Here is an 18,407-nt window from a genome sequence, read left to right as displayed (position 1 = left end):
CTCGGATATTTTTTATTTTCCCCGTGGCATGATATCCGATCGCTAGTGCCCTACGCCGAGTCGCGTGCTGCACCGCTTTCGGTGTGTGAGTCTGCAAACAAAGAACAGCACCCCATCGAGTCAATGCACACTTGTGTACACGCTATTACAATCGAAAACAGCATGACAACTACTTTTTTGTCCATTTGCCTGCCATGCAGCTCACAAACAGATTCAAGTTGCAGTTTAAACTTGTTTACAAGCAATAATATTACAATGTATAGAATATCTGTTATTGGCTCTATAATTTATGCGATTATATTTAATTATTTATTTATTGGTTGCAATAGCAAGTAGCAAACTGAAGTTTTCATAGATTTCGACCTTGATAGAGCCGAAAAAAGTATCACAACGCTTAAAATAATTCGATAGTTGAAGGTCATTGTTCATTTCATAATCAGTGGCGTGACTTTATCAGTCAATAACAATGAATAAAGTTTATTGACAGTACGAGCACATGTTTACATTGGGTTTCCCAAACCTACACTAATCTGGAAAAGATTCATTAGATACGACAAACTGGAACAATGAAATATTGATTGATTCGATATCAATGCTATGCTATCTGAAATGTTTTCTTTACGGACTGATAGTTTATCAAGTTTAAACCTAACCCTATAGGTAACATGGAATATTCTCGAATTTCGATTTCGCATACGAAAACGCTCAAATCGAAACAGATTTTAAAAATAACTTATTTTGGTTGTTTGTAAGTTTTGGCCACTTTGGGGTGTCAAGAACTATTTGACGCTGACTTTATGTAAATTACAACCTTTAATAAACATTGTTGTAATCAGTGTCATTCATGTTACATCGTTTAATAGACTAGACACAGCGTCAATACATTACGTCGTCGATTTATCTAACATAGTATCTGCCTAATGAAGCTACTTAGACTGAAATGTTTATTGTTATGACGTCATGTTACTTTAATGTATGGAGGCTAACTAGAACGGAGCTTGTTATACCTGTCTCGTTAATAATAGACGAGTATGCTGAAAATAAGTTGTTTGTACCGTGGCCGTGGTCAAAGCTTCCATTACACTGTGTTGTTGTGAATTACGATTAGCTACCGGATCAAAGAGAGAGCTTTTAATGTAACATTCCACGATTCTAGCAAGTTAAAAAAATACATTCTATAAATATGTCCGAAGCAGGCATCATCGTTCATTCTATTATCATGCAAACAAAACTTAAGTAGTTCATTAACGATAAAACATTGGATTTGGCAGATATGACTATAATTCGATTCACGCTTTTGCAATTTTTCATTTTCGCCCAATTAGTATAATGAGATTGTGACAGTTTTACTGGGCGAGACTGATTGGTGCGCCCCGGTGCATGCGTACCACAGCTGGTACAATCGATTGCATATTAGTAGCAAAGTCACCCTTATTACAACTACATAAATATTTTGTGATAAGATGCAGTGTTTAGCCTGATGTCCCATCGGCTTTAAGCATAGCTTTGTCAGGACATAAATCGCAATATAGACGACGACTCCCTTATGGGCAAATGTATCTGTACAAGCTGCGATACAAATGCAGACAATATCTCGTTTCTTTATAGGAACAACTAATAAACTAAACTTAATAAGCCACCAAGGCAAAATTTAAAAAGGTATCAGGGTGGAATTGATCCAGAACCTCCGCATCTCTAACCTTTACGAGGGCCGTCAGCTAAGATTATAAAATGCACACCTACTATTCACTATCACTAACAATACAAACAATAAAGGGTGGTTCTCATGAATTTGTCACTGAAAGCAAACTGACATTGGTGTTGTTTGCCCACAGGTGGGCGGGCACACGCGATTGCTGGTGCTAAACGACAGCACCGTCATCAAACCGCTCAACATACGCGAGTTGCATTTCTATCAGAACATTCCCGAGGACATCCAGAACTTTGTGCCCCGATACAAAGGTGAGAATCATTTTGATGCCCTACAAGTTACTTTTATAATGCTCGGTACGCTTTTTACGATTCGTTGAATGCCTCATAATCATTCATTGCATCTTACATTTTATTTTTCTTTTACAATAATGACGTTGTCTGTTTTTTATTTAGATGTCAATTTGTGTTGTTTTATGTTATTGCATTTGGAGCACTAAGGAAACTTTGTTTTTCGTTTATTATGATTTAATCTAATTTATCGCGCTAGATAAGGTTGAAAATAAGGCTTATCTAAATGAGTTAAAATAACGTCAGTGACACATTTTTATTGTGTTGATTTGCTGGCTTGGTGAATAATAATTATGGTGTGATGAGATTGTTAAGACTTGCGTCAGCATTAGAATAATGTACGCAATATCGGTATCTAATCTATTTTCATGCTACTTGTTAGTTCAGGTGACTGTAAATGATTAAAAATATACAATGATGTTTTCCTTGCTGCTCGTAATCGTGATCATCATTACATTATAGAGAATGTGGATGGTAGAGACGTGTGCTTATTGATGTCATACAAACCCGCCGACCGCTAATATATGGGCGATAACGACTACTTTCTATGTAGTCGTCAGTGTTTTCTCTTGTCGATGTTACATTTTGCACTGATTATTATTGTGAAAATATTTTTAGATTAAACAACAAAAATACTACGCTATGATAATGAAAATGTTTACGTTATATGTACCTACTTATGTTTAGATAATTTTTGGCAATTAAAATTTAATAATGGCTCTCCATTTTTTCAAAATTTCTCTCTGATTTGTCTATGACGTTGAACGCACCTCACACCCAATAACCAAGTGATAATAAACTATTTATTTATTTCTAAAAAACTTGCGTTAAAACGCATCATCTTACCGATTTTCCACATGCACAATATGGCTAGAAAGACTGCTTAACGTTTTTAATTGTAAAAAAAAATATGAAATATTGTGATAAAAAAGTTCATAGAATTTATTACATGTTACCAGTTGGCCAATATTGTGCATTATGATGTATTGAACTTTTACTGTTGTTATTTTTATTTATTCAATTATACACTGTAAATAATATTTGTACGTACAGTCGCAGAATGAAAAGGTTCGTCACCTTAGTGTCGGTTTTCGCTTGCACTAGGTACTGTAAGAGTCAAACCTGCCAACATAACAGTGCAAGAAACAGTGCTGCTAACATTTAAATAAATATGACGTTTGCTAACAAATAAGGTTTTGCTTGTTTATTTTTCTATCCCATCAGTGCAATGCAATGATGACATTGACCAATTGACAATAGTTTTTTTTATTTAATATAAATAATAATGGCAGGTTGAACCAACAAGAAGGTTTTAGTTTATCAATCATAATAATCTTCTTGACAAGATAAATTTTCAAACAACTTTGATCTGAATAATTTTGAACTTTACTGACGAACAGTTAAAGATTATTTTCTCTAACTCGAGATTATTCTGTAACATAGTTTCAAAAGGTAATATGTGCTCGCGATTCGTTGAAGGAATCAATTTGAAAACTGACGAACCTTTTCATTCCGTGACTGTACATACATACTTAAATTATTTCAGTACATTGGTATTTCCATTGTTTTATCAAAATCGATTGATGAATCATTTAGATTTCAATTTAATTAACTCCTTATCAATACTCATAAATAGATCCGCATTCAAACACTCAGGAAATTATATTTGCAAATAAATATTATGGTATCTTTACTAGAAGAGTTAGACTTAGGTATAGAGCATAGAGATAAAAGTGGGTAAGTATCTTACAAATACATACCTGTTTTTACTATTTATGAGTTGAATTGATTCATAATTTTCATTTTGTTATTCAGTAAACAAGTTGCGAGAACTCGCTCTATTATGTAAATATTTTAGCAAAACATTGGTAAAAGTTCAAAACGTAATGGAATTACGTAAGTTTTGCGTAGTAGCCTCGGTCAGTTGACCGCGGGCGGCGCAGGCGGCGCGGGTCGCGGTGAGGGGTGAGGGTGCGGGGCGGCGGGTTTGCGCGGGCGCGCCGGCAGGGTCAGGACACAATATTAGTTTCCTTGTTGTCGCAAGGGCTGCGGCGCGGCGGCGGGCGGAGCGGCGCCGGCACACCACCACTCGACCGCCCCTAATTGCGCCCTAGCGGTAAATTTACATTTTGGGTTTGTAAACCTTTACTTAAACTACATACGCATTCAACACCACACTCACACGAAACGCAAACTCAGCGACACTGACAGTTTGCCACACTACATTTTAATCCAGAAACACACTGCCCATCTGTTACACGAGACACACCACAAAAGATATACAAACCCTCTTATAAAACGTCAAACTTTATCACTTTTTTTCCATCAGATTTAACGCTGGCAACTTGCACTATAGTAAGTTAATATTGACTTTACAACGTAGATAGTAGATTACAGAACTCAAACATCCCAGTGGTGTAAATAGCACGCTGGAACTTCCAGAGATCCGGGTTCAAGCCCCGGCTGGGCATAGCTTGAGTGTCCTCAATCTTCTATCGCTTTACATCTTTCATGTGAAAGTAAATGATTCATTTTTAACTTGATAAACTGATTCTTGTGCGCTCCGCTTTGGAAGCGAGTGAATTGTTGATCAAATATAGAAATGAGATTAGTGTTTATCGTGTTGTGCGCTGTGGTCCCCTCGCTGATGAAGAAGCTGTTTGTTTCAGGCGTGATGCAGGCTTCTAACACGGGAAGCACCAAATTGGACAAGCGGTACTCGCCATGTTTCCGCGACGAGAACGGCCGCAAGCAGTCGCTGGGCGGCAAGCGCAAGCGCGACGACGTGTTCAAGTGCGTATCCGGCCCCGCCGCGCCGCCAAGGCTGACACTCCTTGACACTTGTCATGTGTCCTTTATCATATTTCAGAAGCTTTGACGTACGCCGGACCGACGCCCGACGTCGCCATTAATTCATACGATCGCAATACTTACATGACTATCCCACTAACGCGTGAGCGATGCACGACCCATTCACACTCTGCGAGCCTCCGATGACTTGCGTCGTGGAGTCGTGGTAATAATATAAATTTGATTGCAATGTAACAATATAACAGATAACACCTACTCTGTGTTTCAATTAGCTCCTACATCTATATGTTCGATGGCCAAACTTGGTGACTGCGAGCCGTGACTATAACCGCCACTTTTCCTATTGCAGATTTAAAGTTCACCGCAATGGCAATGCAAGCGAAGTGCTTAAGAGCATTGCACACATGGACAATTCAAATAAGCAGTGTAAGTTTCTGATCTATAACATTTCACGCTTGATTGTTAAACTGCAGAACATCTGAGTCTTACCATCTTTTTTCTGTTCATCCAGATTTCCTGATGATGGAGAACATAACGTCGTCGTACCGGCGGCCGTGCGTGCTAGATCTGAAGATGGGCACGCGGCAGCACGGCGACGATGCGTCTGCCGAGAAGCGCACCAAGCAGATCGCCAAATGCGCTGCCAGCACCTCGGCCACGCTGGGCGTCAGGCTCTGTGGCATGCAGGTAACAAAACACTTTTAGACTTACAAGGTTTACTCCTTCCTTAATATCATCCTTTCAGCCACAGGACGTTCATTGCTGAACATAGGCAACCCCAATGATTTCCAGATTGGCAGGTTGCAACCTTTATAAAGTCTACTTTATGGGCGGACAGTTCCTTGGTATGCTCCCTTACCTCAGATGGCCGCCAAGGTGGTAATCTTATAAAGGTTGCTCTTGCAATCTTGCAAAGCTTCATAACCATTGGATTCAGGCCACTTTGAACTGGTCAATCGAAAGCACAAAATAAGGTAAAACTATCTAACTTGCAACAGTTTCAACAGTATTAAACCGTAGACGTGGTAAAACTTGATAGTTGTCAAATCGAAAGGCCTTCGTTTCGGCGTTTTGTATGGAGCTATTCGCTCTATGAAGAAATTCGATTTCCGGAGCGATCAAAAAGTCTAGGGTGTAATAAGGTACAATAGTCGCTACACTATCGATATTTTCTAATATCCGGCGTCTCTAATAAGTTGTGTCCCTTAGGTTAGTGTCCGTGACTTCCACTCGGCATGGGGCCCACTGAAAACCAGCGTCGTGGCCTTCCCCACCGTGGGCCACGGCATATGCAGAGTGGAGTCCCATTGCGATGGGCATCGCTGCACACTGGATCGAGCCCATACAAAGCGTTGGACATCGCTTCCTTACTCAGTGTTTTTAAAATAAAATGAGATTGCGTCAACGTAGTAACTTCAAATTTTTACAGTGTAAGGTTGATAAGTTTATCTTTCTAATGTGATAGGTTTTACTTATTAGATGGCAATTAATATAAGTGAAAAAAATTCTTAAAATATAGTGATGAAAAACTTGTATTTATTGTTCAATGAAAAGCAAATACTCACTCATTTTGGTCTATTTCCATATTTAAAGAGTAACATAATCTAACAATACTCTAAATTTATTCTCATTAAGTGTTAAAATTTTTAAAGAAATATTTTTGTAAACGCCTGATTTTTCATTGCACACAATCAGTTTGTTCGATTTTGTCGAGCTTGATTTCATATTCTGTTAACTGTTAGATACATAATCTAACAATACTCTAAATTTATTCTCATTAAGTGTTAAAATTATGAAAGATTTTTTTTTGTAAACGCCTGATTTTTCATTGCACACAATCACTTTGTTCGATTTTATAGGAACTTGGCGGACTACAAAACTGACTCCAATCAACAGATTATACGTTTATATACGCCAATATACGTTTGTAGCTAAAAACTGGTTCTCATTATAATGACACTGCTTCTTCTTGCGACAAACAGTGTCAATGAAATTATTGATTTTTTTCGATAGTTATCTGATAAATAAAATGTGTAACTTAGTACCTACCTAACACAATCATAAATTAAGAAAAAAATACATACAAAATGTATGTATGGTATGTACTAAATTCAACGACGACAATCTTTTGAGATGATGACAGTGTGATTTTTTTACTATGTCTGTTTTATAGTATTTCTTTATGTTCATAAAGTATTAACTACGTTAGTACTTACCTCTGTTTATCTGAAGAGAGTGTATGGGAAAACAGCTCTAGTATCCTAGCTAAAGAACTAGCGCGATCTTTCATCGTGGTTTTTAATAATGCATACAAATCTCTATTTGCCTTGAGGTTTTCCATTTTAATGAGTATTTTTTACTGAATTGCACACGATAAATAACTCATAAACCAAAATAAACATCTTTGGTTTACCTGACATTATTTTAGTGTAACGAATTTTACCTAAGTTAATTTTGCTATGCGGAAAAATAAGGCGCTTTTATTTAGTTTTTTGTGATTTTCTCCAAAATATGGATGAACAAGGGTCCAAAAACTGAGTAATAATATCGCCCACATTGTCATCTATCATCTCTCATTCATGGTTTGTTAAAGATCGCCCAAGATGTCAACTAAAACACGCAGTTTTCATTTAAAAAAATACCTTTTAAAATTACGTCAAAATAGCCAAGCTAGAAGTTTTTTAGGCACTCATTTTAACAAACAGATTAAGATAAAGGTATAAACTAATACATTATTAAGTACTAGCATAAAACCAGTGAACGAAATTGGATATATTGACAATACAAACAGAAGTCAGAAAATCCATGATTTTGACTTTGTTCACTTTACGGTCGCACCACATAGCTGTGATAGTAGATCATGACTTGATATTAATGATATTTGATAGAATGAAGTCTCATCTTTCAATTTTTATGCAAATCAATCTTGTTTTAAGTAGTTGCATTTAAAGCGCCATGTCCAACACCTTGTATGGGCTCGATCCACCGTGCGCTGTTGCGACAGGATAGCACTGCTCAGTTCATTTTTTATTTCCTTGTAATATTTATGTGCTATTTCTGTCTTTTTTTCTGTATACTTTCTCTGTCATGTATAAGTGTTTCTTTCTAAGTGTTTCTCTCGTTCATCGTAATAAATGTTTCTTTCTTTCTTCCCTTAGGTGTTCGTGCCTGAGACGGGCGCGTGCGTGCGCCGCGACAAGTACTGGGGCCGCGCATTATCGGAGGCGGGGCTTCGCGAGGCGCTGCGAGACTTCTTCGCGGGCGGCGCGGGGATACGCGCGCGGGTCGTGCGCCGCGTGCTGCGCGACTTGGATGCACTGCGGCGTGCCATCGCCAAGCAAACCAGCTACAGGTTCTACTCCTGGTGAGTGCTCACTGATATTCCATGTAGATTTTTTTAATGAAAATATTATGTAGAATAGAATAGAATAGAATAATTGTTTATTTGCAATGGTCTGTCTTTGTTTATATAATAATAATAATAATGTAATTGTATAATTTAATAGTATTTAGTTTTCTAATTTTAATGTTTATTTGATTTTATAATTTTAATGTTTATTTAATTTTATTTTAGGTAATAATTCTCTATTTTATTTAATGTTATTTTTAAGTTTTTGCAACGCCTTCACTGGGCGTCACATGTTCAATATTATGTTCCTGTCAACCCTTACCCATGTGACATGCAATAAATAATTTGAATTTGAATTTAGATTCCGATTTGTCCCGTTTGGGATCTAATTTTTAAAATCATTATTCTCAGTCATTATTGGGTATTATCTTGCTTTGTATGAAGATTGATTGGAATTGACAATCAACCATTTTTTTTATCTTTCTTTGGGACAACAAACAGTAACATTGAGGGCTTATGTACTAAATATTGATAACTTAAAAATTTTACGTTGTATGTAATGAGCGAACTTCACAAATCAATATTGACTGAATTCAGAGTTATAAAATCGGGTTTCAAATTATGGGTGACTCTTGTATTCCAAGGAAGGAGACAATGAAAACTATAGACTAAGGTTCTTGAAACAGCAGCGAATTTAATCAGAAGAATCGTGTTCGATAATTAATTTGAGATAAAAACATTGACCGACCGAGCAGCTTCTGAGATCGAGAAATGCCCAACAGAGTGCATCGTAGCGTACACAAGCTAATCTCGTGACCTCCTTCACGGTCGGTTGGTGCAAAAGGTAACCAAATTATATGTCCGCAGCTCGCTGCTGATTGTGTACGAGGGCGACCTGCGGCCAGCGGAGGCGCCCGGTGCGGAGTACGATGCGGACGCGTCAAGTAGTTCCGCGGAGCTGCCGGCGCCGGGACACTTTGATATGTCCACGCTGCACGACGAGATCTCGACTGACGCGCCCGCGCGCGAGCCCTTCCGCCCGCACTCTGAGGAGACCATGGGAGGATATGAGGAGGGAGAGGTAAGAATAGAACAGAACTGTCTCTCAAAATCCCACAAAATTTAATTGCGTGGTAATAGCACTTCGTTTTCAGCCAAATGACGTCCACTGCTGGACAAAGGCCTCCCCCAAGGTTTTCCACAATGAACGGTCCTGCGCTGCCCGCAGTATATATAATAGCACTTATGCGAAGATATCTTTTCTATAATTTTGGTATGCGTTGACGTCAATGTTAGTCAAATAAATATATGGATACGAACACTGGCCGATCGTCAAAACTTTTTAGTTGATAACAAGTGAGTCATTTTGTGTAACAACAGGAAAGACATTTGTTGATCATATCGAAAATAAATCGTCCGTGCACTTAGCATGTCATATGACATGTGTTTCGAGTTGAAAATACTCGTAATTAAAATTTTCCACGCTTTCTCCGTTGAAGTAAATATTATTGCGCTTGCACAAAAGTGGCCTATTTACACACCGAACACCGGATCTGACCGCAAGAGCGGGCCCGAGTCGAGTCATGTGCAATCATTCTAGTCATGCACGAAATTATCTTGCCGTATGTCGGTTCTGCACGGATACGCACCATGTAGCAGAACGTATCACGTGCAGGTTAAGCGTGAAACCTGATATTTTCATGAGTGTCGAATGTCGCGCGACATTAGACAAAAATCGCACGACATGTCGCCTCCTGCATTGATATGAGACTAAGGTACTCACTACTAGCGTTATCATTCATTGAGCGTACCTTCGTTCCCAGGGCGAGGTGGCCGGTCACTCGCCGCGCCGGCAGCCGCCCAGCCCGGACTCGACGGACAGCTGGATGGCGTACTCGTCCACGAGCAGCGAGTCGTGGCGCGGCGAGGCGGAGGCGGAGGCGGAGGCGGCGGCGGAGGCGGAGGCGGAGCGCAAGCGCGCGCGCACGTGGCCCGCGCCGCCGCCCGAGGCGCGCGTGGACATCCGCATGATCGACTTCGCGCACACCGCCTACGCCGGCGCCGCCGCCGAGTCGCCGCTGGCCACCGCCACGCCGCACCACGGGCCCGACTGCGGCTTCCTCACCGGCGTCGACAGCCTCAAGCGCCTGCTCACCGAGATCCTCCCGCCGCAGCCCTACAGCTAATGAGCCGGGCGGGCCGCACTAGAAAAAACTAAAAACCAACCTTTCGGACGAATTCTGAGGGGCTCCGACGCCGACCCCGCGCCGGCGCGCCCGCCGAGACGACCTCGAGGGGCGCCTGAGTCGGAACCGTTCTCTTCGGAAATTTTAAACTGTTCGACTGATGTATGTAATTTTATCGGGAAACTGTCGCCGCGCGTTCGCACAGGGCGGACGTCCGCAGGTGTTCCGTTCGCTTTGCGCTCGCCGTCGAGGCTCCCCCTGTGGGACCGTCCGGCGACCGTTGCACCAAGTGAATGTTGGCGGTACAAAATATTTTAATTTTACGTTTAACATATTATACTTTCAAAGTGGGACCCAGTAGGTATTCTTATATCTCGTATTTTTAAGTATTACTATTAAGTTATTCCAGATTGACGTGCTTTTGATTTGTCCGAGTCGCTTTACTTTGTCTATGAGTTGGTTCTGTAAATTATTTTACCTAATTATTGCATAGACATTCCCTGTCGGTTTATTGAATTCTTTTATACCTATGATTGGAATACACAAAGATTGTAGATTTTGCGATTAACCCTTTTCGGTTTGCATTTAGTTTCACACGTTTGTTAAAATGAATTAACATTGACCCGCACACTCGCCGTCGTCATTGATAACATTATCGTGTTCGATCACAAAGGTACTAATTGTTCCCAGTCAATGAAGCCAAAGTAATACTTACTAGAAATAATTCAAAGAACAACTGTTAGGAGTCTAGTGCTCTTGAAGTAGATTTGAAGTACTAGACTTAAACATATTTATCTGACATCCAAACCGTTGTTTGTGAGCCATTATTGTAATTTAAGTAGTAACTGCTTTTCCAGAATGTAACTAACAAAGACAAATTTAGTATATTTTGCGGAATGAGTGTGCCAAACATTGTTTTGTACCTAAAATAGCACACCTCACACGCATGTGACAACAGTTATAATTTCGCAAACAGTATTATGGAAATTGTAAGTGAGAATGAGCGTTTGTTTGTGTAAATATATTTGTAATGGAGTGTCAGTATGCAGTCTGGTGTTGATGGGAAGTGAAGCGGTTGTAAATATTCTCGTTTCGTACGAGAGATGTTCCATAAAGGTGGTTGCACACAGCTGCGATAACTAGATCGTTGCGGCCGCCAACCTTCTGTATGTTGCGTGCTCGTTCGAATATTATGTGTGGACTGAGATCGCAACTGTGTGCAGGGGCCTTTAGCGAGTCTGAGCGGGCGGGCGGTCCGCAGCGATTGACCATAGTGTTAGCCAACATTCCTTCGTGCTGCATTCGTCATTGTTTGTCCTTTACTTTATTTTTATTAGAGTGATAAATTTATGAAAAGTACCTGGTTTAATTAGGATGCTAGGTTGTATTGCAAATTATCATTTATGTCTGTTATTTTAAATAACTGTATGACACTATTTTGTTAAATAAATTTTAGGTATTAAATTATTGGTTTTATTTACACTACTTTTCATCCATCTGTACCATACAATATACATAAAGCAACGCAACGCAGCTATAGACTGTAGATAGATCTTTACGAGGAATGGAGAGAACATCATTTTTTTTAATGTGAACTTATGGGAACATCTTTACATTTTATAACATTTAATTTTTTCGTTTTATTTTCATTTAATCAAACACAATTTTATTTAGATATATTAAATAGCAGCCATCGACATCAAGAGCGAGTTTTTTTATTTTGTTAAGAATTGAATTTTATACCTTTCGTTCGTTCGTTCAGCCAGCACAGAATAATTGGGTATTTGCCACCACTCGCTAATAATTCTAAAGCGCATTTTTTTTAAAAGGCACTACATTCTGGTTTTAAAAACTTAATTCATTTTAAATTAGCTGTAAATTTAGATTTTTGGTTGCATTGTAATCGAAAAAGTTGTTTGAGTTGTCAAATTTAGTGACGTCACTGGCTAGTATTGCCATACAAAATCTTTGGGAGTTTCGTTTTGACAGTTTTAAAAAGTAGGTACGTTAATTGATTGGTGGTGGCAAATACCCTATTCAAACATTTATGTTTCGGCCTTATAAATTACCTACCTACATAAAATTTGTTAATTTCTCATGTGACTGTAAGGTTTTTAACCTTCGTATACCCGCGCCAAAAAGCATTACACATATACCCGCGCACGGTCTCTCAGACCGAAAGTTGAGCTCGTGTTTTATAGTATAATTGTGTACTGTATTGTACTATAATTTGCTTTAAATTATACGTTAAGGTATTAATTGCATAAAAAAATTAAAACAAATTTTATATTTATAGATATTTTGGTTTAATCAGCCTTTAAATCAGACTTAAAATTTACACAAAATTTTACATCAGTCTAAATTTAATAACAAAAATAAACTTTTTTTCTTTTGAAGCCTAAAAAATTACTATAAAATATAGTTAATGGAAGTATCCTTAGTAATATAAAAGAACAAAACAGTATTTATCACTAGTGGTTTCAATGGAATAATAACCGGAACATACCATAACTTTATGCTCGTATAATGACAATAATACTTTTTGCATGTGACAAATCACCCTTTTGCTCAGAATAGGTGTTCTTCTCCTGCACTTCTAAATCATCCACCACCTCATCACTGTCACTCTGGTCATCTTAGTTGGAGTCCGAATCTTTACATTCTAACAGCGCCCTTATCCTTTCTTCGTTCATTAAGACGACAAAAATGGTTAAAACAAATTAGTAATAATAAAATACAGTAATATTTAATTGATATGAAACGCCACTAAAATATGACAATGCATTTTATTGAGTAATATTGTAAAATAAAACAATAGTAACATACCTGAAGTAGTTACACGTATACCCGCGTCGGTCTCCCAGACCGAATAACAGCAAAAAGTGACACACATACACTTGGTAGCAGCGATCGCCCAACACTAAACAATGGCAGGCCACAAATCATGAAGCTACTAAAAACCGCAAAGTCATAGAGTTAATACTTTTTGAAAAAACTTCGAATTATTAGTTCGTCGGTCTGAGAGACCAACGCGCGGGTATAGGAAGGTTAATGAGAAATAAATTTTAATGTTCTTTAAACCTTATGACGTCTACTTCTGGACAAAGGCCTCCCCTAAGGATTTATATCATTTATATCTTTATCAATGTAAAAAAGAAAAACTACATAATGAGGATTTACTTCAAGTGATTCCTGGACCTGACTCTGTAGGGTTACTTAAAAAAAAGTATGGTTTCCCGCCAAATCAGTCTCGCGGCAGATACTCCGCTTCCGCTTTATTTTTCGTGATTAATTTTCAAATGCACATATAATTTGCGCGAATAATTAAAAAATGGCAGATTCAAGCGAAGTTCAAGCTTTAGAGAAAATATCAACTGAAGTTGGTGAATCTCAAATTAAAATTACACTGTCAAGCCAGTGCATAAAGGGTAAGTTCATTCGTGCAACGAAATTTATGCTCTACCTTTTCATGTGTTACCTATTAATCGAGTTATTTTGTAATTTTAATGCATGTATAATTACATTTTAGCTCAAGGATTTTTAGTTGATAAATTGAGAAAGCAATCTGAACGTCAAAAGGAGATTTGTAATTTCGTTAATAGCAGCAATTTGAAACTGCAAACAGAAATAAAACAAGCTGAATTAGAAATCAAAAGGTAAGACAAACAGAATACCTACTTGTGGTGTGGTGGCTATATTTTAGTTAAGTGAAATAAAATATAAATGTACACAGTACACCTCCTCTGCCCTTTTACCTAAGTAAGTACTGCTCGCCTAGTCGTCGCGTTGGTCGACAGTCTGTCGCAGAAAGTTTATTTAGTCGGTCGTAAAAATATTACTTAGTATTCTCACTCTCGCACACTTTTAAGAGTAGGTAATTACATAAAATTAACAGATCTGTTACCTACTTAAAAATATTAATTGGTTTCAAACAGAAACTTTACTTTTCAGCCAATTAGGCGGGAAATCATTACCTCAATTACCTGACAGATATATTTATTTACTTACTTACGCATTTATCAATTATCATCATCATTTCAGCCATAGGCCATCCACTGCTGAACATAGGCCTCCCTAAGCATTTATAATATCAATTAATTGCCAATTTTTCAGTTTAATCAAAGCTCACGAAACAATCAAAACTTCAAACGTAGAACTAAAAAAAGAAGTATTGCTAGCTAAAGAACGCAAATTGGAAATTGAAGAACGTATTACCAACGGCGAGAAGAAATATGAAGACCTTTGGATGCAGGCTAAAAAAAGATATGAGAGTATTCCCTATGTGCAGAAATTGCTCGCTGCGACAAATAACACTCAAATATTAAAAGATAACATCGTGGCTCTAGGAAATCAATCACAAAAATTGAGTAAAGAATATGAAACCAAAAAACAATTGCTGGCCAAATTAGACCGTGAACGTATTGTTAAATTAGCAGAATACATGGTCTACGAATTACCAAATAGCGTTAAAATATTACAGGAAAAGTCTACAGCCATAAATAACATGACCAGCGAAATCGAAAGTTTTCTAAAAGACCATGAATTGGCAAACAATCCTAATGTTCCCATTCCAAAGGAGAAAGAGCCGGTGACGGCAGAAAACAGACGTGAAATAACGGTAGACGACGGCTGGCTAAATATCTACCAAAACAATGAACGTGACACGTTAATGGTCAGCAAAAATTTTCGTAATATATTAATTCGCAGTATCTTGTATTTTTTCTTCGTGTACTTAGCTTACACTTAATTTTTGTTGTATAGATGCCGCGTTTGCAGTTTATAAATTCGGATTTTGATGTGCTGAGTGCAAAACTGGACGAGGTAACGATCCACTGATGTTTAAATTAATAATAGAGACAATAAATATCTCTTACCTATACAGTGTGTCCGGGCATGTAGTGATCAAACTTTAAGGGCGTAATCTATGGACAATTTTATCGGTGAAAATACTTTAAATTTGGGGCTTGACCCATTTCTCGCATATTTACAAGGATTTAAGTTTTTAATTTTAAGTTTTCACCTCTTCCTTCAAAAACAAGCGATAGCGTGGGTAGTTTAACATTTATAAACAAAAAAATTATATCATGCGATAGCCAATAAAATTATCTATTAGTAGAAGTAGAAAACAGATACAAGTTTCATACATTTTAAGGATGTAAGAATGGATTTAATTAGAAATAAACATGATTTTTTTCACATCTTTTTCAGTTATTTCCCAACACAAGAAAAACCAGGTCGTTAAGGTATGTTTTATTTGCATTTTATTATTAGTATTTGAGCTATTCTACAAAACGAATGTAAATTTATTAGTCTACGTCTATTAGTTTTGACGTAATTGTTGAACAAAGATACCCCTTCCCAGCGGTTTCCATAGCGCACGCGACATGCGAAAATGCACTGCCTGAAAGAATCACACAACCTATTCCGATTACTATGGAAACCGCTGGGCATGGGTATCTTTGTTCAACAATTGCGTCGAAACTAATAAACGTAGACTAATAAACTTACATTCGTTTTGTAGAATAGCTCAAACACTAATAATACAATGCAAATAAAACATACTTTAACGACCTGGTTTTTCTTGTGTTGGAAAAGAACTGAAAAAGAAGTGAAAAATATCATGTATTTTTCTAAATAAATCCATTCTTACTCCCATAAAATTTATAAAACTTGTGTTTGTTTTCTACTTCTACTAAAAGATAATTTTATTGGCTATCAAATGATATAAAATATTTGCTTATTAATGTTAAGCTACCCACGCTTTCACTTGTTTTTGAAGGAAGAGGTGAAAACTAAAAATTAATAACTTAAATCCTTGTAATTTTGCGATAAAAGGGTCAAGCCCCAAATTTGAAGTATTTTTATCGATAAAATTGTCCCTAGATTTCGCCTTTTAAGTTTGATCACTACATGCCCGGACACACTGTATAACAAACAATAATCTTTCTATATTTTAGATTAAAATAAGGAAAGTTGAAGCTCTGAATAGTTCTTCGGGAAAAAGAGTAGATCATATAGAATTAGTTTCCGAAATATCCAGCAAACGGATTAAGAAGGATGATGAGTTCTCAATATTTTTCAATAACCATAGAATTGATTCCGAAACCGAAAAGAAAGATGATCATTTCTCTAATAGAAGACTTATTAATATTCTGGAGGATGTTAAACTTGATAGAGTTGATACTTACAATCTAGTATCGAAAGTTCAAATTGATAAGTTGAAGGGAGTTGATATGATTGGAAGAGATGTTGCAAAAGATAATGAACAAGAGCTTAAAGCAGGAAACGATAAGGTAACTGATACTAGGGTTTACGGTTAATTATAATGATTATTTATTGATTTTCGTAAATTTTTAATGTTTAAACATGCAGGATAGTGAAATAATAGAAGAAATTGATTTAACTAAGAATAAATCGGATAGCAATATATTAATACCACCTACACAGTTTTTGGATTTAACTCAGGTACATTTTAGATTTACTTCTTTCTAGATTTTAGGGTTTATAGATAATATTTACGTAATTGAAACAATTATTACAGGAAAAGATTTTTAACAACTCTCAACAGCAAGTAGAGGTAATAGTGCACATGTCTATGTCAGAACAATCGCCAGGAAAGTTAAGTCAGACTTTCAAGAATTCGCAAGAAGCAGTTAGCAGGAAAAAAGTAACATTTGATGTGCCACTTTCACAAGAAATTACTAGTAAAGTGTGTGAAGACGAAATGAAAGAAAAGTCGTTGGAGGAAAATGAAGCAAATGAGACTGTAGATAGCCAAGTTAATATAAGTTTAACTAGTGAAGAAAGCTACATCAAAATAAAAGACATGATAATGAGAAAACATAACTTGGATTTGTCACCACAATTTGTGTATGCTAAGAATAAGTTAATGCAAATGGTGATTATTATGATGAAAATTGTACAAAAAGTAGAATAAATAAAATTATTACATATTATTATTAGGAATATTAAATGAACTCGCGCTTTTTTTTTCAGAATAATGATGAAAAAATTATAACATCTAAGTTCTTTCAACCAAGTAAGGCTAGTATTGAAAAAGATGATGATAAAATAGTTGAAAATACTGAAGCTATAGAAAGAGAAAAAACTACAAAGGAATGTGATAATGAAGAAGAACCACCTAATAAACAAGATATTAAAATCAATGAAGTCATTGAGAATGCCATGGATGTAGATGACATTGTTGTATCAAGTCCCAAGGTTGCAATTTATTACTCAAATCCCTCCAAACTTTCAAAAATCGATAGGGTTAATAAATGTTACTGTGGTTTATAGATTCTCTCTCTTCTCTAGAAGACCTGTCAGGAAAATGTTTGCAAAATATTTACATGTAATTTAATGTAATTTTTAGTTGAAACCCACCCCTAAGGAAAGGTCTGTTGCTGGGTTGCTGTTTAGCCATGGTACTCAGGGTATACCTGACTCTCTGAATGTCTCTATAAGTACAACAGGATTTGAAGAGGGTGATGCAGACTTTCCACAGTGCATTGGTAAGATTAATTAAATCTTATGATCATTGTGTTTTATGTATAAAGTATGGGTAATTTATGATGTCTTTTCTAGATTCAAGTTTGCTACTGTCTCCAAAAGCAGATCTTCCTATGGCAATGGGTTCAGATAATATTGATGTGGGTTCACAAGAAGTTCCTAATTTTCTCTCAGGTAAAATATTCTTATTGAAGATTATTATTACAATTGTGTAAAGTAAACCTATCTTTGTTGATGAATGAAATTAAATTAACATTATTACATTTTAAAATTATGTAGGTCTAAGAAAAACAGGACTTTCCTTTTTTGGTCAATCTGCAACTACAGATACTAAGCCTGATTTAAGTGGCCACACTCAAGGAAACAATTTTAATTTCAATTTTGGTGGAGATGAGAAGAAAGCAAGAGGAGGACTGTTTAGTATGTTTCGTTAATTTTTTCTGCTGATAGGCAAATATAACATTGATTGATCTAATACTATTATAATGATTTTCATAAAGCTTTATGTTTCAAAATTGATACTCTGATACTCAAGATAATTTAAATAAAAA

The 18,407-nt window shown here is 36.9% G+C and overlaps 2 protein-coding genes across 6 annotated transcripts in view; both read left to right on the top strand.

The window, feature by feature from the left end:
* The window catches only part of Ip6k (Inositol hexakisphosphate kinase), a 62,819-nt gene extending 51,008 nt beyond the window's left edge, over positions 1-11,811 (top strand). For all 5 annotated transcript variants that reach the window (XM_028316509.1, XM_028316512.1, XM_028316510.1 and 2 more), the window contains 7 exons: positions 1,836-1,962; positions 4,671-4,794; positions 5,162-5,238; positions 5,324-5,499; positions 7,971-8,176; positions 9,029-9,242; positions 9,985-11,811. In XM_028316509.1, the coding sequence (XP_028172310.1) occupies positions 1,836-1,962; positions 4,671-4,794; positions 5,162-5,238; positions 5,324-5,499; positions 7,971-8,176; positions 9,029-9,242; positions 9,985-10,347 (1,287 nt within the window). In that variant the 3' untranslated portion in view covers positions 10,348-11,811. The remainder of the gene's footprint in view (positions 1-1,835; positions 1,963-4,670; positions 4,795-5,161; positions 5,239-5,323; positions 5,500-7,970; positions 8,177-9,028; positions 9,243-9,984) is intronic.
* Positions 11,812-13,527: 1,716 nt separating this feature from the next.
* Positions 13,528-18,407, top strand: LOC114361491 (intracellular protein transport protein USO1). The gene is made up of 11 exons (XM_028316540.1): positions 13,528-13,775; positions 13,877-14,003; positions 14,461-15,019; positions 15,109-15,168; positions 16,305-16,640; positions 16,720-16,812; positions 16,889-17,245; positions 17,344-17,568; positions 17,720-17,858; positions 17,932-18,030; positions 18,136-18,407. The coding sequence occupies exons 1-11, from the start codon at positions 13,679-13,681 to the stop codon at positions 18,288-18,290; spliced, it is 2,247 nt and encodes a 748-aa protein (XP_028172341.1). The 5' UTR covers positions 13,528-13,678; the 3' UTR covers positions 18,291-18,407.

Source organism: Ostrinia furnacalis, unplaced genomic scaffold (genome assembly GCF_004193835.3).
Source record: "Ostrinia furnacalis isolate ACB-3 unplaced genomic scaffold, ASM419383v2 OfSCF5758, whole genome shotgun sequence".
NCBI classification, from domain to species: Eukaryota; Metazoa; Arthropoda; class Insecta; order Lepidoptera; family Crambidae; genus Ostrinia; species Ostrinia furnacalis.
This window is presented reverse-complemented; position numbering and strand designations above follow the sequence as displayed.